This window comes from Cyprinus carpio, chromosome B6 (assembly GCF_018340385.1).
Source record: "Cyprinus carpio isolate SPL01 chromosome B6, ASM1834038v1, whole genome shotgun sequence".
Classification (NCBI taxonomy): domain Eukaryota; kingdom Metazoa; phylum Chordata; class Actinopteri; order Cypriniformes; family Cyprinidae; genus Cyprinus; species Cyprinus carpio.
This window is the reverse complement of record NC_056602.1, coordinates 20,717,459-20,738,210: the sequence shown is the minus strand read 5'-3', so window position 1 is coordinate 20,738,210 and position 20,752 is coordinate 20,717,459. Positions and strand designations below refer to the sequence as shown.

The 20,752-nt window shown below is 36.2% G+C and overlaps 1 protein-coding gene across 2 annotated transcripts in view; it reads right to left on the bottom strand.

Moving 5' to 3' along the window:
- Nucleotides 1-10,288: 10,288 nt before the first annotated feature.
- LOC109075785 (phospholipid-transporting ATPase VA-like) overlaps nt 10,289-20,752 on the bottom strand; it is a 47,643-nt gene continuing 37,179 nt past the window's right edge. Inside the window, exons 16-21 of one of the 2 annotated variants that reach the window (XM_042726145.1) lie at nt 20,437-20,562; nt 19,208-19,408; nt 18,546-18,626; nt 18,249-18,353; nt 16,800-16,987; nt 10,289-14,535 (exon numbers count right to left, since the gene is read on the bottom strand). In XM_042726145.1, the coding sequence (XP_042582079.1) occupies nt 13,809-14,535; nt 16,800-16,987; nt 18,249-18,353; nt 18,546-18,626; nt 19,208-19,408; nt 20,437-20,562 (1,428 nt within the window). In that variant the 3' untranslated portion in view covers nt 10,289-13,808. The remainder of the gene's footprint in view (nt 14,536-16,799; nt 16,988-18,248; nt 18,354-18,545; nt 18,627-19,207; nt 19,409-20,436; nt 20,563-20,752) is intronic. The other variant, XM_042726146.1, reaches the window with a different exon arrangement.

Genomic DNA, 20,752 nt, shown 5'->3' with positions numbered 1-20,752 from the left:
GATTTGAGAAATATATAGCTGATGGAGTTGTTGAACGCACTGATTTGTGGGTTTGGAAATGCAGGATCACAATCATTTAAAATATTTATTTTAAACCAGACTCATGTGTTCTTAAGTATACATACAAAGACCTTATTGAAAAACAATCTCAACAGAATGGTTTATCTCCACACTGAAGAAAAATTACCCTTTTCAAATACCCGAGGTCTAAAAAAATTCACGACTCTGCTATGCGTTGTTGAATTAGATTTTTCAAGTAATTCATAACAAAATGGAATGCTGGGGGAAAATTCTGTTGCTGTGGAGAAAAAAGTCACATAATCTTAAAGGACATCATGGAATGAATGGCCACATACCTTGAATGATTTCATTTCAAGGAGAAAGAGACATTATAGCTCCCACAAACCAATAAACAAACAGTAAGTGAATTCTCAGTGTCTGAGGGGTTCTCTCCTTTACCTCTCTATGTGTGCAAATAGCATCAATCTTTCAACCTGTACCCTTGAGTCACGCACATAAAAAGACTGAGAACAAACTGGATTTGCAGCAAGTGTGATGGCCGAGCAAATGAAGAAAACTGTGTGGTAACAGTTCAGATTTAACCATCAATATGTCAAACTATGTCTTCTGTTGGGAAACAGAACAGTGCATTTGTCACATATTACTGTATTTAAGTAATCTGCAAAACCAAATACACAGAAATAAAAAGATAAAAAAATACATTTTCAGATAAAAAACATACTGTTATATTATATTATATTATATTATATTATATTATATTATATTATATTATATTATATTATATTTTTAGATTCTATTCAGAACATGCTAACATACACAAATTCTGGATACCTCTATCCCCAAAATATAATATAATATAATATAATATAATATAATATAATATAATATAATATAATATAATATAATATAATATAATATAATATCCAAACGTATAATATACATTTTATATTAATATAAATAATGTTGAAATAATCATATGTAATATAATTTTTATATATTATACATCCCACTCCCACTGACCGCTCTATAAAGTACCCTTGGGACTCAATCTTCCTCTCCCGCCATGTTTAAAATTCATAAGGAATATGTTTCCGTTGACCTTTGGAAGAGCAAGAAGGTCCAGTTATATTTGTCATATAGCTGTCCCCTCAGCGCCTCGCTCCTCGTGACCTTTTCAGCAGGCCTGTTTAACAGGGTGATAAACTGCAGCATTAGGAGTAATGCTAGCTGCTATCGCTGGACTCGGAAATCATTTTGAAATGATAAAGAGTGGAGAGAAAGGGTGCTGGAGAATATTACTGCATTTTCTTTACAGTCTGACATCCGAATTAAAATGTACCGCCTCGCTTCTACAGATAAACTGATTAACTACTTGATTCTACACTGTGAAAAGTGTTTTTTTTTTAAGTTGTAAATAAAACAAAGATTATTGAAATATGTCTTTCTGCTTCAAAATTTAAATTCAATGTTTTGCTGCTTATTTATAGTTTTTTTTTAATTTACTAGCAATTTATGAGTTCAAATTGTTTCTACACCAATTTTTTAATTTTTTAAGTCCAGCTGTTCTTGAAGTCTTGTGGCATTGTAAAATCTACAGAGATAATTTCAACATTTCATTACCAACTTGCTGTTTTTTTCCCCCCCACAATTCACATTTTCACAATGAGCAAAAAACAAGCAAAATTTCAATGTCAGATCGACATTAAGGCAGTGAAGTGTGGCAGAGTTTTATTTATTGGCCTCCAACAACTATTAAAGCAAGCACGCATTAACAACAAAGGTTTCTTGTCTCTGTTTTGACAGCAAAGACATCACTTCAGGTTTACTGTTTTAACTCACTTAGTGTTTTTGCTGTATTTAAATGGATTTAGTCTTCCAGAGGAAACCGTAAGTAAATATTCCTGCTTTGGTGGTAACTGCTTCTTCTTAAGAGAAAGCATCAGCTTGAGTGATTGCAGCGAAAGCCATTTTATCCAGTCTCAGAACAGATATACTTGTAGACATCATCATAATTCATTTGGCAAGATACTAAAAGGTACTTTATAGTGTTCTCAGCATGGCTTAATTGACATTTGATACCTGAACATGACAAATTATGGATGAACACTTTAAGCAACATCTGTCCTCTCTTCCTCTGCTGAAACCTCAAAACAGAAGCAGTTAACTCATGTCTCCTTCCTTCTCTTTGTGTCTACGAAGGTAAGAGGAGACTCAAGAGTTCTAATAATCGTCTAATAAGATTAATGAATGGCTATAGTTGACATTGTTCAAGCAGAAGCAGCGAGAAGCAGTCTTTAGCGTGCACATGATAGCTCATCGCTCAGTGCTTTCCTTCTCATCAGCTTTAGAATCTGGTTAAATGGCACTGACGAAGAACCACTCATCAATCAGCCAGCCCCTGAGCCTCTCTGTCTTAACAATTCATTTTAATCTTGGACGGAAGCCATCAAAGTCACTTTCTCAAAGGCCTAATGGGCAAACAACTTTGCTAAGATCAGCACAAGACCTTTTTCAAAGGCAGAATGATACTGTTGTTGTAATCAGCTGAGTGAGAAGGAAAAGTGTTGATTCTTTATGTGTCCCTTGTCTGTGTTAATATAAGGGAGAAGTAGTGACAATTTTTACTTAAGCTGTCCTCTAGGCAAGGAGAAATGAGGTAAAACTAATGCGTTTAATTATATTTCAGGATGCCTGCTATCAAATGAAAAAAAGATTAACACAAGATGAATCACTGGGGAATATGTGAACAATTAACATAAAAATGAATGCAATTTATGAATGCCCAATCTCAATTTAAAGTCTTGTTTTGCTGCACATTATTCCTTAATTTTTATACATTTTCATATTTTCATAAATTTTAATTTAGTAAAATCAAGCGTCAAAATTTTTAGTTTTTGTTTTGGTTTTTTGTAATTACATTTGGTGGCAAAGCTCGCTATCATAGTTGGGCATTGGCACTGTGATTTTGGAAAAACATATGGTTAATTAATAGTATGTACACATTAATTAAGAATTAAAGGCTGATCTTTAGCAAAATTATTTACGTGGTTTTATACACTGGCATTTCACCAACATCTAGGTGCATCTAAAAAGCATCTAGTTCTTTTTTTTTTTTTTTTTAACTTATTTCAAAAAGTGAAACTTTCATATATTCTAGATTCATTACATTCATTAAAGTAAAAGATTTCAAAAGTTTTTTTTTTATTTTGATGATTAGAGCTTACAGCTCATGAAAGTCTGAAATCTAGTATCTCAAAATATTAGAATATTTACATTTGAGTGTCATTAAATGACCATCCCTACAGTCTCAATTCTGGGCATCTCTTGTTTTTTGAAACCACAATAATGGGGAAGACTGCTGACTTGGCAATGGTCCAGAAGACAATCACTGAAACACGGACTGAAGCTTCACAAGGAATGGACTGAAGCTGGAGTCACCACGCTCAGACGTCTTCAGGAAAAGGGCTACCAAGCCACTTCTGAAACAGAAACAACGTCAGAAGCATCTTACCTGGGTTAAGGAAAAAAAGAACTGGACTGTTGCTCAGTGGTCCAAAGTCCTCTTTTCAGATAAAAGTAAATTTTGCATTTCATTTGGAAATCAAGGTCTGAGTCTGGAGGAAGACTGGAGAGGCACAGAATCCAAGCTGCTTGAAGTCCAGTGTGAAGCTTCCGAAGTCAGTGATGATTTGCTGGTGTTGGTCTATTGTGTTTTATCAACTCCAATGTCAATGCAGCTGTGTCTACCAGGAGATTTTGGAGCACTTTATGCTTCCATCTGCTGACAAGCTTTATGGAGATGCTGATTTCCTTTTCCAGCAGGACTTTAGCACCTGCACACAGTGCCAAAACCACTTCCAAGTGGTTTGCTGACCATGATATTACTGTGCTTGATTGGCCAGCCAACATGTCTGACCTGAACCCATGTGGACTCTATGGGATATTTTCAAGAGAAAGATGAGGAACAGTCGATTCAACAATACAGACGAGCTCTCAGCAGTGCCACAGGCTGATCGCTTCATGCCACACCTCTGATGCTGGAGTTTGTGATAAAGGAGCCCCGACCAAGTATTGAGTGCATAAATGAACATACTTTAAAGAACTTGAACTTTTCTGTTTAGCAAATCCTTTTTTTTTTTTTGATCTTAGGAAATATTCTAATGTTTTGAAATAATGGATTTTTGACTTTCATGAGCTGTAGCTCTAATCATCAAAATTAAAACAAAAAAACTTTTGAAATGTTTTACTTTACATGTAATGAATCTAGAATATATGAAATTTTGACTTTTTTAAATGTTACAAAAAAAGAACTTTTTCCGTATATTCTAATTTTTTGAGATGCACCTATATATGTTTTAGAGCTAGATAAACTGTGAATGTCAACAGAAAAAAAACAAAGATTCACAGATATTGAGCTAGATACTTGTGCAAAAATACATTTGTGAATCCAGACTGTACCAGCACCATTGATAATTTATATTCATCTAATGTATTTCAGTCTGAATTTTGTTTATCATCTCATGTAAGCACACTGAGGAGAACATACCTACTCTACGCTGATGTATGCAGTTCCCATGTGGCCTTGAGAGTGTCATTATTCTGATTGTATTGAATTGGAAATGGAGTTGTACATTCACCGCACCATTTGGTTTAGGCCGCTGTCATTTGTATTTGTGGCTGAAAGGCTGTAGACTTTAAATCAAAGACAGAAATCATAAGATTTGAGTTATATATTACAGAAGTGGGGACTGCTGAACCCTGATGTGAGCTGCAGCTCATACACATTCTCAAAGACAGATATCTCCATCAAAAAAGAAGCAGACTAACAGCATGGTATATTAAATCACATACAGATGAATTACTGCTGGCCGCTGCTGTGATCTATGACCGCAACTGAATTTATAGTGAACAAAATGAATAGATATACAGAGTATAGTTGAATGCAGTGTGCATGAAGAGTGAAGAGATGCCTTTGCATATTTCATCAAACTGCAGAACGCTGGTGTTTCTGCTATCACTCAGATGAACACTGGGAGTCTCTGTAATCTCACTGATGCATTATAAAGCCAACATTCCTTTACTCAGTGTCTACTTTTAAGTTTTATGCTCCTTTAAAACTGACTTTGTATTTCTTTTCTTTTAACACAGAGAGAACAGAAGGAAAAAAAAAACATTATTAGGTATAATTACATTTTTTTTTTGCTTATATATTCTTACATAGTAACTATATTGCATAGCTTTGTAATGTGAGTGCTGGTACTTGTATAGCTTTTGTAATTGCAAAATAAAATAAAATAATTAAAAAAATATATAGAAAATAAATAAAATAATATAAAATAAAATATAAAATAAAATAAATTTGGGAAAGCATGACAAAAATGGACAAATAGTTTTAAACAAAATTTCCCATATTTCTAAAATCAGGCATTAATAGATTGTTACAACTTGTTTGGTTATTTTCATGAGCTATGTGTTGTAAAGTAAGCAAGCAAATGCAGGATTTAGTAAAACAACAAAACAACTCATGGGAGGGGAGAAAAAAAAAGCAGATGCTAACCTGGAGTTAAACTGCCAGCAAAATATGATGGTCCATTGTATATGCTGTAAGTGCATGGTCTGTCCTTGAAAACATTGATTCAAACAGCATGAGCCATTCAGTTTGTTATGAATGTCATGTGTCTGTTCAGCACAGTTTTACAAAATAATAAATATTTGATAAAAACACATACAAGCAGCAGGGTCCAAGTAGAAAAGTGCAGAAAATGTGCAGTTTTGCCAGTTGTGGCAAAACAAATGCTGTAGATACAATAACAGTCCAATAACATGCAATTTTTAGATTTAAAAAAGTCTGTGTAGTTCCTTTACACAAACCATAGATTCACTTATTATAGCGCCACCATATGGCTAATTCTGACTAAATTTGGTATATAAATTGAGGAGGAGAGCCTGCACACAAACCTTCATGATGATCCATAATTTAATTTACCAACTTTGGCAGTAATTTTTGTTGATTTATTGGATTGATTCAGAGAATTCTTTTGCATTATAATCAGTATAGTTCCTGAGTAATTTGCAAAAATATAAATTAGTTTCTCAATCAGTTAGCAATGCCCAGATCACAATTCCAAATTCTCAGTTCTTGATAAGAATGAACTGCAATGAGGACTAATCCTTGCTGTACATAAGTCTAACAGGGATTTGATTTATGATCTTTCAGAACAACCCTTTCAAATACTACGTTCATGTATTATTTACTGAGAATGTCCATCACCCATCACACAACCTGATGCATTGACCTCCCAGATGCAGGATGCACATTAAACACTAAAGAGCCAAATGTCCCTGCATGCATCTAATGAATATTCATGAGCCTGCCCATCATGCTCCACCCCCAGGGGTGGGGTACGGCAGAGGAGTGTTAATGAAGGTTGCCAAATGGGCTTAGAAAATATTAACAGCTCTTCTGATCATTAAGTGAATTTTGGAAATGTGCCACAGTTACAGTTAGAGAGAGTGTGGTGAGGGACAAAGAGGCAATTAGGAGAGTGTCAGCGTGTGTCATGATCTTAATAAGACCTTTCCTTCCACATACCGGAGGCAGGCTGTCACTCAGCGGGTGTCCTGTCTCATTTGTCTAATTGCAATCTCATTTTAAGCTTAAAACATACTCACTGCCACGTTTCAAGGCAATTCTTTGGGGACTCTCACACCCTTGAGTTACAATGCAGTGCAGCACAGTAACTAGTCTGGAGTAGCAGGCCATGAGATAAATGCAAGAAGGTCTGGTCTACACTGCAGCGTATTCTGTGAAGAAGACACTGCGCAGTACCTTGTTTTACAAGGCTGCATAAGGAATTGAAGATTCACACCTGTAAAAGTGATGAATAATAAATCACATTGCATTTAAACCTCATTTCACAGCAAACCCTCAGTTACCTCCGGAACAGAAAAACTGCAACATCTATCTCCTTTTCATTGCCGTGTTATATCTTTAACAAGCATTTAGCTAAACTTAACTTACCACCCTTTACCCAAATTATGTTACAGAAGCTAATAGTCTAATGAAAAGTACTAGCAACTTTAGGATGGTTAGGATGACTCTAAGGTCCCGACGATGGAGGGGGCCCCCCTGAGGGGGAAATGCGATTTCTACCGAGGGAAATACAATCGCAATTTTTACCAAGGGGGACCCCCCCCGGAACGTGATTTCCAGAGGGGAATGCAGAACACGATTTGTACAGCGGGGAAAACACCCCTGGAAAGTGTGGGCCCGAGTGGATATGCTGTCCAGGGGCCCAGAAACCCTAGCGGCACCCCTGCCTTCATGAAGTTCCAAACCTAGAAGACCCTCGTTCATCTTCAGAATACAAATTAAGATATTTCTAATGAAATCTGAGAGCTTTCTGATCCTGCAGCAACACAAATGATAAAATGAAGGCCCAGAAAGATAGTAAGGACATCATTAAAATAGTCCATGTGACATCAGTGGTTCAACCGTATTTTTATGAATCTACAATACTTTTTGTGTGCAAAGAAAACAAAAATAACTTTATTCAACAATTGGACATGCGTTAAGAATCCTATTAAGCATTATATAACGTTTGTTAATGATTTATTAATTAAAGTTATTATAAAGTGTTACCTTGTTTGGTAAGTAATTATAAAAAAATTGTAACAGTAAGCTAGCAAGTCATTATTGCAAAATAAACCCTTTTAGGACAATAAAAGACACCTGTGCTTCACCTCAGGTTGCTGATCTGTCTTTTGGGGTTTATTTTGCAATAATAATCAGCCGACTGTACTTTACCCTTGCTTAAGAGTTTAGTGGCTGTTTATGACAAACTACGTGATGGCTGGTCTCTGAGGGACAAATAATAGTGGTGCAAAGCAAAACAAACTTCATCACCACCAACAGACAGTGCACAAGAGAGAATGAAGGAAAAGACAGAGGTAAGATCTCTAGTGTGCTGTGCTAACCTCTGAAAAGAGACCACGTTAGCAAGTAAAGGAAGACTATTATCTCCTTGTCTGGAGGGAAGCTCTGTATGGCAGCATCAGCACAACCTTCACTGCTTTGTGCTTTAAAGGAAATTTATTAATAACCACTTTCCTTACTCCTGAAGAGGGACCACAGAAGCTAAACGTACCACCCAACGAAAAGCAAGAGCAACTCTGGGCCAGATATCACCATCTTCCATCTTCAGCTCTGAAGGCGTTGCCAAGTCCTGCTTAGGATAAAACTGTATAGAGTTTTCTCCCATGTAAATACATATCTTGAGTCATGAGAGAAATGTTGGTTCAGCAAAAAACAGAGAATAAAAATCAGGTTGTTTTGGACAAATGCTCAGGCCATTGTAAACATAAAAAAAATAGAATTTGCTTACTAATGTTTTATTTATGTCTAATTAATTATAAGTGAGCAAATTCAAACACACCTTATGTTCATTCCACTTAACTCATTTCATTTTGTCCAAAGCACAAAAAAAATTAAAACCATGTATTAAAATGAACATTTTTTTAAAAAAATTAATCAAGCAACCAAAATTTGATAAACGTTTGACATTTACACAACACAAAAACACAAAAATAAACCCAAATAAACCAAAAACAAACCAAACTAAAAACAAAACACAAACTAAAGCAAAAACTGAACCATAAACAAACTACAAAAACAAACAAACAAACAAACAAACAAACAAACAACAAAACAAAAAACAAACCAAACTTTAAAATAAAACACAAACTAAAAAAAAAATCAAACAAACAAAAAAACATAAACAAACAAACAAACAAACAAACCACAAACGGCTTGGATGTAGGTGTGGCTAATTCTACAAATATCTAAGTGTGATAAGAAAAAAAAAAAACGAGATATATTGGGTGTTGTCTATCAAGCCTTGATAAGCTGGGTGAACATCAAGTGTCATAACTCAGCCATTGTCTAACACCATAAAAAGCATTAAAAAAAATAAAATAAAATCACTAAATGCCATCAGGCCTTTGGGTGACCAAGCACTTTAGTGCTTCCAGCCACTGCTAGTTGTGTATATCATTCCCAAGGGAAATGTCTCCAGCTGTTCCCTGGGGTGAACGCATCCACTCAGCGGTCACGTGCAATAGCCCTCCTGCAGATCCTATTGTGAGGGAGCAATTACAATGTGCTGGAATACCAGTGAAAAAACAAACAATAAAACAAGAGTCTCTGAGGTGTTTTGTGCAATTCAGGGCTGAGAGGAATTGGCTCACCCAACGCAGTTTTACTCACTTGTTCCAAACCCATATGACTTATTTTACAGAATAAAGGTACAAAAGCTGTCACTGGGGTGGTACCTTTTCAAAAGGTACACTTTTGTACCTACTGGGTTCTAATATGTACACTTTAAGTACTAATATGTACCTTTAAGGTACCAAAATGGACCCTTAAGGTACAAATATGTACCTTTTGAAAAGGTACCGCCCCAGTGACAGCTTTTGTACCTTTATTTCTGAGTGATAAAACAGAAAACAATGGGTACCAAGACTGTGAGTGCAAAAATGATCAATTAACATGATCAGATGTGCATCAAAATGCAACAAATGTCAATGAGTCTCATCATGAGAATAATAAATCTGTGAATAATGACCTAAATTTGGCTTATTCCCAGGGTCATTATAGTCAACTAAAACCATAGATTATTAAATTATATAATAAAAATCATATATTTTGTTAATTAAAATGAAGTAAATTAATTTGTTTTTTAATCTAGTTACCAGGACAGCATTTCTCATTTTGTTTACTATTCACTAGTGTGTGATGTATTAAAATAACAAAAACTGTAACAAAAAATAATAAAAACTATGTATTAGTTATTTTTAGATATTTAAAAAAAAACTAATAAAAACACAATTATATAGTTAAAACTGTAACTAAAATTACACTCTAAAAAATAGGGCACAATATACTGTATAATTTAAAGGGATTTTTCCGTATTTTTTTTTTTTTTACCAGTATTTTGAATTTTACACTTCATTGCATTGTGTTTTAGAGTTAAGAGAAATGTCTGTAAAATTAATGGATAATGTTGTGTGTAATGAGCTGCCAGTACCTTTTCTGTTATTTTATGGATTTATTTTTACATTGAAAAAGGAAATGAAAAACATTAATCAAAAACTACAATAGTATTGCAACAATACTAAACAATACTGCATTTTCCTCACACACAGGCTCCAAAACAGTACTGTTAAAGTGTTCAGTAAGAAAACCGAACAAGAGAATGAGAGCCCAAGAAACATTTTCTTACAATTTATTTCAGTTTTATGACATAAAGAGTTATTCTTGGTCAGGAAACAAACACAGAACGATTGAACAATTGAACAAACCCCTCCAAAATGTTAGAGAAGCACTTGAAACAGGTGTTTTCATGAAGGGCTGGCAACGTAGTGAGTCTACAGTGAGAACAAACTGAACCTTTGTGTGACCATAACAAACAGCAATTACAGTACAATAAGCCAGGAACAGTCATGGCAGTGACAGTGATAAAAGTCATGCTGGGTATCAAAAAGTCCTCCCAACTATTACATGTGTGCTATGACAAACTCTGAAGGACGGAATTCCTGCTGGTGATCTGCCCTGAAGTTAAAGAAAGGCTCTGGAATGCAGCTGTGAATGGATTCTATTGCAGCATGTGATGCTTGGCCAAGAACTTGACAGACCTGAAACCTGGGATCCAAGTACTGGCACATTCCAATCTAAAATCAAACAAAAATAGCATGGAAAAAAATACAGCATGATCTCTTCAATCTGTTAAAAACCAAAAGGATTTTGTTTTCTTAAACCTCATTTATTAATATAACTCCAAATACCTTTACATATACTGCACATATATAAAAGTCACTGTATGTATTGCCGTCTACATATGCGTTCTCCAGTGTTAAGGCACATAACATATATTCCACATTGTATAAAACGGTTTTCTTGTGTATACTAAAGCACTTCGGCACATACAAACATTGCCTTTATCAAACTACGAAAATAAAATAATTTCGGATGCTATAAACATTACACTTTCAATGAAACGAAAATATTGCTCAAAGCGGCAAACGCTGAACCTGAGCTGTGCAGAAGAAAAACTGAATGGACAAAGTACTTGTGTGCTTTATATTAGCTTCTTTAGGGTTTTACTGTAGTATCCACATACACATACAGAGAGAACCAGTCAATTTTTCCCCCCTCACACCCAGCTTAATACTGCATCAGCCTCTAGATACACCTCAAAAAACATGAGTTTTTGTGTTTATGAATGACAGGAAACTACAATTGAGATGCTTTCTAATGTAACACCCCTGTATTTTTGGTCTGAGCACATTCTGTTCACACCATTTGTTGTGTAATGAACACAAAATATCTCATAATCCTCCTGGTAGGCTGTTCATAAATCAGCGGTTTTGATAGCGACTGCCCAAATGAGATCCCGAATGAACAGATTGGCGAGGCCTTGAGGTTATGCGAGCACAGCATGACAAATCATCTCATAAAAACTATTTTAGCATCTCTCTAAGGGACTCTATAATACGCCACACCCCTGACATTTGCGGAATTGTGGAATATTCTCTTACGGAACAAACGGATAACCACCCATGTGCTCGTCAGAACCGTTCATTACACATATTACAGCTTTAAAACAATAAGTCACAAAGTCAGTCCGTTAATTCCCTTAGAACAGACTGATCAAAATGGAATGTTTTCCAGAACGCATGCTGGCGTTCCTGAGGGCGAGCAAAACACTATTGCATACAAAACATGATTCCTGTCATGGTTTGGGAATAGAAACTTGAGCGGTGAGGGCAAAAAGACACTTAAAGAGATAGTTCAGCCAAAAATGATATTTCTATTATTGTGTACTCACCCTCAATGACATTCCAAACGAATATGACTTACTTTCTTCTGTGGAATACCAAAAAACTATTTTTTGTCCATGCAATGAAACTCAATAGGGTCCAAATTGTATTAGACCCCATTGACTTTCACTGCATGGGAAAAAAAGTTATTTTGTGTCAAACAGAGGAAATTCAAAGAGATTTGGAATGACACAAGAGTGAGTAAACAATAATAAAAAAAAGGTGTCATTTTGCCTGAAATATACCTTTAATAACAGAGTAGCCCGCCCTGAGCCAGTTAAATTGCTAATCAATAAAGTGATCAGCCTGAGCAAGCGGTTACAGTACAAATGCTCCAGCGGTCATGTGCTTCTTGCATCTTTGGTCAAGGATCATGTATAGAGTAAACAGTAGAAAAATACAATCATAGCAAATAGCAGATGCAGCATATATATAATCTCAACAGATCAGGTCTTTAAAAAAAGGCCTAAAACAAATAGCGTAAAGTGGCCTTTCTGTTCGCACATGTACTGAATCAGGCCACCTCCCAGGATCCTTAACTGTCAAATCAGCTTGATGCATCGGCCTCTATTTCCTTAAGCACTCTGCACTATGACTGAATGAATAGAACTATATATAAAAAAGCAAAAGTGAAATCCTATCCTGCAGGAATGCGTGTAGAAACAAAAGCAGCAGCAAAAAGTAAAGAAAAAGACAGATACTTGAGCTGGAACCTGCCATAAGCACCATCTGTATATGCGTGCAAAGCTCAACTGCGCCAGAGGACAGTTTTCTTTTACACGATAATACTTGACCCTAGTAAGTCAGTAATGATGTTGGTGTGAGATACTGACATTTTAACATCTGGTAGGTGTCTAAGAGCTTGTCTAAGTGTCATGCATAGTCCTTTGGACAGCATCAACAAATGTAGAGTGCATCTCTTGCTCAGCACTAAAGTCATCAGGGGACCTAACAACAAACACAACACTTCAAGGAGTATTTAAGGAATTCCACTAATACTTTACAAATAGGGTACATAAATCATGTACTAATACTTGAACTAATGGGGAATGTACTCACAGACTAGTTAAGAACCAATTAAGAGCTAGAATGAGATATGACTGGAATCAGAGGGAGTCATGTGAATAATGGCCACTTTAACTACATGTTTGATAGTTAATGCATTAGATTGGCTGTATGACAAAGAATTTGAAGTAGCAAAAAAACCTTAATTAGATTTTAAATGGGATTATTCATTTAAATGATACAATAATGTTCTTAATGAAACTAAAGATGTGTACGTGAAGCAAATGTTACTCAGGCGTTAAAATCATGCATCTTTAATAAAAGTCAGAGCAGGTTTTGCCACTTCACATTCTTTGATGATGTAAAAGCAGTTTTTAGTGACTCCTGTCTAAAATTATTAGTTCTTGATTAGTTCATGCCTTTATTCGATCAGGACTTCTCATGTACACTTTTTGTAAAGAGTTACCAAAATTCCTCTAGCTAATGACACTGAAGGGTACCATAATTTTTTCGTTCTGGGATGGGAATGTAGTGCTATCAGCAGTGTCTAATGGTAGGACAGAAAGGTTTTTAAAGTGCGCCCAGGTTAAACATCCAGGTTCAAATAAACAGATAAAGGGATGTCTCTGGACTGCCTCTGCTTTGAGATACAAACCTCCTCCACTTTTGAGATGTTTTTAAAAAACAAAATAAAAATTCAGTCATTAATCATAAGACCATCCAGTTTGCATATGCTGGCCACTCGCTCTCCAAAAAAAAAAAAAAAAAAAAAAAATCTAACCTTTATACATCTAAAAATATATATATATGTAGTACCAACCTATATCTTCATAAAATAATATTGAATATATAATATTTCTTAAAGCTAACGTGCAAATTTGAATAAGCGTAACAGGTAGAAAGCATCATAGAAATGTTGTTTTGAGTGAATGTTCTTGTAGGCAGCAAGTTGACTGGTTGTGATCCACATCCCCGGCCTGTTTCAGTAGAGACTTTTGGTTTGAATGGTCCTCGTCTTCCAGCTTTTGCCCCAAAAAAAAGCTGGGTGGTGTCATGAGGTGCATAGTCTCTGTTTGAGGAAGCAAGGGAGTGGAGGTGAGCAACTCGACCTGACAGAGGTCTGTCGGGCTCAGCGGGACCTCCAAGCCTGTGCTATCCAAAATAGTCCTGGAGGCTGGAGTGTCTTTGGTGTACGGCAGAGTGCCTGCAGCGGGACACGAAGGTTCCTTCACGCAGTGTAAGTTCTCCGATAGAGGGCCATCTGAGCCCTGTCTGCAGGACTGAACTTTTCCCTGCATTCTCAAGTTGAGTGTGATATGGTTTTCAGAGTTTTTTGAGCTTAAAGGTGTGTCCCGCATCTCCATGCTCTTTGATGGGATGGGGCTGGATATAGCTTTCTCCTTCTGTTTGGTGCTACTCATGTGGGCTTGCTTTACCCTGGGCCTGTAGTCCTTCTGAAGGGGCCTGCAGAGAGGGAAAAATGGGGCACGGGGGGGAAACAGTGACCCGAGGGAGCCCAGCTTCATCTGACTCAGGAAGATCCTGCGCATGTCCATTGGCAGTTTGTCCAGTTGTCTTCCCACGTGGACAGGGTTTGGGAATAGATTTCCCTGACAAGCTCTATAAAAGTATCTGAGACATGAAAACAACAAAGAGTCAGTAAAAACTAAAACTCCCATGACCCATGAGCACTGCAGTTACATGGCCACTGGCAGCAGACACCAGCCCCAACAATATGATTTGCGTCTTAGAAAGCACAAAAATAACATTGTTTTAATGACACACACACATATATATATATATACCATATATATACATATATATATATATATATATATATATATATATATATATATATATATATATATATATATATATATATATATATATATATATATATATATATATATATATATATATATATACACATACATACATATAATATATATATCAAAAAAGTTGGGACCCTGTACAAATTGTGAATAAAAAACAGAGTGCAATGATGTGGAAGTTTCAAATTTTCAATATTTTATTGAGAATACAACATAGATGACATATCAAATGTTTAAACTGAGAAAATTTATAATTTTTAAGGGAAAAATAAGTTGATTTAAAATTTCATGGCATCAACACATCTGAAAAAAGTTGGGACAAGGCCATGTTTACCACTGTGTGGCATCCCCTCTTCTTTTTATAAACGTCTGGGGACTGAGGAGACAAGTTGCTCAAGTTTAGGAATAGGAATGTTGTCCCATTCTTGTCTAATACAGGCTTCTAGTTGTTCAACTGTCTTAGGTCTTCTTTGTCGCATCTTCCTCTTTATGATGCGTCAAATGTTTTCTATGGGTGAAAGATCTGGACTGCAGGCTGGCCATTTCACTACCCAGATCCTTCTTCTACGGAGCCATGATGTTGTAATCGATGCAGTATGTGGTCTGGCATTGTCATGTTGGAAAATGCAAGGTCTTCCCTGAAAGAGACGACGTCTGGATGGGAGCATATGTTGTTCTAGAACTTGGATATACCTTTCAGCATTGATGGTGCACTCATGCAACCCCATACCATCAGAGATGCAGGCTTCTGAACTGAGCGCTGATAACATCTTGGGTTGTCCTTGTCCCCTTATTCCAGATGACATGGTGTCCCAGTTTTCTGAAAAGAACTTCAAAATTTGATTCGTCTGACCACAGAACAGTTTTCCACTTTGCCACAGTCCATTTTAAATGAGCCTTGGCCCAGAGAAAACGCCTGCGCTTCTGGATCATGTTTAGATATGGCTTCTTTTTTTGACCTATAGAGTTTTATCTGGCAATGGCGAATGGCACGGTGGATTGTGTTCACCGACAATGTTTTCTGGAAGTATTCCTGAGCCCATGTTGTGATTTCCATTACAGTAGCATTCCTGTATGTGATGCAGTGTCGTCTAAGGGCCTGAAGATCACGGGCATCCAGTATGGTTTTCCGGCCTTGACCCTTACGCACGGAGATTGTTCCAGATTCTCTTAATATTTGGATGATATTATGCACTGTAGATGATGATAACTTCAAACTCTTTGCAATTTTTCTCTGAGAAACTCCTTTCTGATATTGCTCCACTATTTTTCGGCGCAGCATTGGGGGAATTGGTGATCCTCTGCCCATCTTTACTTCTGAGAGACACTGCCACTCTGAGAGGCTCTTTTTATACCCAATCATGTTGCCAGTTGACCTAATAAGTTGCAAACTGGTCCTCCAGCTGTTTCTTATATGTACATTTAACTTTTCCGGCCTCTTATTGCTACCTGTCCCAACTTTTTTGGAATGTGTAGCTCTCATGAAATCCAAAATGAGCCAAAATTTGGCATGACATTTCAAAATGTCTCACTTTCAACATTATGTTATCTGTATTCTATTGTGAATAAAATATAAGTTTATGAGATTTGTAAATTATTCCATTCCTTTTTTACTCACAATTTGTGCAGTGTCCCAACTTTTTTGGAATCGGGTTTGTATATACACAAATGAGATTTTAATATTTCAACAATTTCACATTTTTAACATTTAATTTTCATTTTTTAAAAATGTGAAACATTTATTTAAAAATATTTTATAAATATCTCCTTTAATTTAGTTTTTTTAAATTATTTAATTATCAACTTAATTATTAACTATATATAATATAATATACAACACTAAATTAATAGGAAAGTGTTTTCTAATTCTAATTCTAAATTCTAAAGCACTTTGAACTAAACTGCAAAACATTACTGGACCAAATTCAACTTATAGAAATATATTGGCATAAATATTCCTCATTTGAATGCAAATATATAAATTGGTGTGCAAAAAATGTTTGGTTCAATTAACTTCATTTAAATAAAATACTTCCAACAGGGTTTAATAACGGTTATAGATACCTGGGAAGAAGTGCGGCAATAGGTGTGACAACACACAGCAGGTAGAATATAGGTTCTCCCAGCAGCCTCTGCATGGTCCAATAAGGATTGGAGGGAGAGAAACAGGCTGGGCAGGAAGCATTGTAGCACAGTGCCACAATAAAGAAGAGAGCTATACTGAAGCCAATCGACACCCAGTTCATCCACGTCTGTGAAATAATTAGACAATCAAGGCAGGGTTAACAAAGAGTTGCTAAATTGCCTGAAGTAGATATTTTATAAGTGAGAACTAAGAAACCTAAGAACACTGGATCAAACGTGTTTCTAGTCATTTCCATTACATAATTCCATCTCCAAGTTTATGATCTTCTGCTGTACAAAAGCAAAGCTTTAACAAAAGTAAAGCTTGTTGTTTCAATCCTGCTTTTCCCAGTCAGTCACATTTTGGAACTGAAATGGGCTGTGCATGGAAATGCACTTTCACTTCGAATGCGCAAAGGGCGACAACCTTGCACATGTACTTTGGCCTCAACGTTGCCCTCACCTCAAATAACCTAATAGGCGTTCACTCACTCTCTTCAGTACATGTGTTCATTTTCCCATGCAGCACGTGGAACGATGAAGCTGCTAGCCCAGCTACTTGGAAACATTTACTCTGTACTTGAGCCGTTTACTGTGAAGAACAGCTTCTTTCACACCAGAAGCCATCATCATGTCCGAAAAGACAGCGATGCTGCAGAGGACATTTTTCACGCACCGAAACTTGTCATCTGAAAATTTACAGCGCCGGTGTAATGGAAAAAGCTCTAATCCAATTCACGGTCATAAATCTAAAACAGCGACTCAAGAAAAGAGGGAAAAATAGAGGAGAATCAGGTAAAGGCTGCACACATACATAAATGCAGTTTGCAATACGCCACAGGACATGCGTCAGAAAAATCAACTATGAGCTTTGGCCACCCTGTGTGTGAAGGCCAAGTGTACACCACCGTGGTGAGTCTGCACCGGCTGTCAGGCTGATGTATGGCTCCTGATGGCGCAGTATCTCCGGGTTCAAAACAATCATGGAGGCTCCCTGCATAAATGACTCTGGTCGTGTCAGCATCATTCTGGTCTTCCTCGCCACAGAGTTCACCCTCATTTTGTACTTGGAGAAAGAAAGGAAAGGCTCGCTTTCTCTATCCCCTTGTACATGTGTGTGAGATGGGTTTTTGATTTCAGCAAATCTAAAGCACTTCATCATTTCCAAATCCTAACCATTGTCAGATGATTCGTACACAAGATGTATATATACTCATACATACTGCGACACCCTAACAGATTGTTTTAGAGGAAGTTTAAGCAACAATGACGTATGAAGTAAATGGGTTAGTGCAGAAGAACCATGAAGATTGAGTTTTAGGAGTGAGTATGACTGAGTTTTAGCCACTACATCCTATTACATTTAGCATAATATAAAACAAGACTCACCCAGGTTTTGGTTTCTATGCCTAAGTGCAGCAAAATGGTGAAGAGTGCCAAGGTGGTGATGGGAGTGCCCCATGTAAACAAATCCACATCAGAGTCAACGTAAGTCTGCAAATATATGACATGCACACAACACTGTTGATTACTTACAGAATTCTGTAGTTCTTTAGATTTCTAAATTGTGCCATGAATTTAAATATTTTAATTATTTGGTTACCTTAATTTTTTATTTTACTTGAAGAGCCATGGATTTTGCATGGAAATTTTAGCGAATACTCAGAACATTCTAATCACACTTACAAAGTAAGGGATGAAGAAACAGATGAGGCTTTGGTAGAAGGCATCAATCATGTTCATCCAGAACATGTAGGGTTTATATTCCTGTAAAAGAAATTCAAACAATCAGATCCAGGCACAAACCATTCCACTATTCCAGACAACCATGTCTTGTTATAATGTCATTAGATGTTCCATTAATGTAGTCACTGAACGCAAATAAATGGTTTCTGAATAAATCAAGTCAAAGGAAGACCTCTGCAGAGGCGTATGGTTAGCAAAGCAGAGGCAACCGCTGCAGTTTAATTATCCCAGGTTGCAAAATTTCATCACTCTCAAGACGATTAGTGGTTTTTATAAAATGTTTGCTCTTGCTTGTGCTGTTTTCTCCCTCATGAAACTCAGCACAGAATAAAAGACCCATTTTGAAACCAGTCAGCAAAAAACAATCAAAGCAATAACTATGGCAAGCGCTGCAAGGGTAATATACTTCATCTGCTTATATAGGAAGCGCTGACGGTGCAAACCGCAGGCAACTCATGTGTGAATACACATGGCAAAACGCTGTTCATGGGTTTTTATTTACCATTTACATTACACTTTCAATAGCCTTTTCGCTCCCAATTATAATTGAATTTATGCAGTTCACGGATGGTGTAATTATGTTCTATCCAATCAGCATGTACCTCTGAGTTTTGTCCATTCATGTAGAGCTGCGGCAACTCCTGCAGGGTTTCTGCTGACACATCTTTGTCCAGGGTGCCGGTGACGAGCTGAGGGAATGCGGAGAACATCAGGTTGAAGAAGATCAGGTACCACTGATCAACCATGGATGACCCAGAGAACCCACAGTAGAACTGATACCAGAAGATGAGGGCAACGAACATCTAGGGTAAGAGAGAAAGACAAAAGACAATAGAGGAGAAAAAAAGGTGAGAAAAGACAAAAAAAAAAAAAAAATTCTACAATGAGGTCGGCAGCTGTTGCCTCATTATAAGTCATGCATCTTCATTATGTCCAAGACAGTTCTAGGACCTCCCCAAGAATAGATCTTCATTAATCAAAAAGTATATGAAGAACAGACAACAACGTTTAAGAGCTTCTAGCGATAAACTATTCACATCATGAAATTTCAACCTGTTAAACTGGATGCATTATTACACGGCTCTCTGGAATACTCTATTTGAATAAAGATTGAGCCAAAAAATTTTTTTAATATAATGGCTGAAGTATCTGTAGGTTTGAAGCATTAATACTTTTAGCAACATAAGTTATATTTTAAAGAACATAAGACAAATTCATTAACAAACCAAATATATAAACTCATATTTAATTATTAAACATTGGCTGTTCATGGGTATTTATTTACCATTTACATTACACTTTTAATAGCCTTTTCGGTCACAATAATAATTTAATTTATGCTGTTCATGTATGGTGTAATTGTTTAATTGTGTAATTTAATGTTTAATGGTTAAACAGTATAAAAGTAATGTTAAACAATTTAACGTTAAACAAAATTTTAACACATCAGAATGTTCATTTGAACTTTACTAATTGTGATTAGCGCTGGATGATACAGATGACAAAGATTTAAGATATTCAAAAAAAAGTGAATTTAACTTCTAGCACTCATTCTCTTTTTCAAATAATCAAATATTTCCAAATCAAATCAATGTTTAATTCCTATTTATGTATCTCTTAGCCATGCAGTAAGCATGATAATATCCAGCAAGCTTGTCATTACTACAAAATAAACCTTAATTCAGTATGATACAATACTGATCACCGTCTGAGAGTTTATTTTTGTACATATATGTATTATTCCTGCCATATTGTTTTTCAAAGTCCTTTTACAGTAGCTAATAACCTGTATAATAATGCTAACTATAATCAGAAATTAGCAGGGTCTCACAGCATTTTTGTAGAAGAAGTAGAGGATCATGTTGGCGAGACGAGAGTAACACCAATGGCCGTGAACCAAGAGCAGCTTCTGCAGGTATCGAAACCGTGGCAGGGCAAAGTCACTGGCCATTACTGCCTATGAAAACAATGTGAACAGAACAGTGAAGACAATAAATGTTAATACAAGTTTCTTTACAATTAAAACTATTTTAACATAGCAATGGACCACACTAGTGCATGAATAGGCTTGTACAAAAGTATGTTATGATTGTGCAAAAGTATACATGTTAAATAATCAGGAAGGTAAAAAAATGCACTCCTTTCCT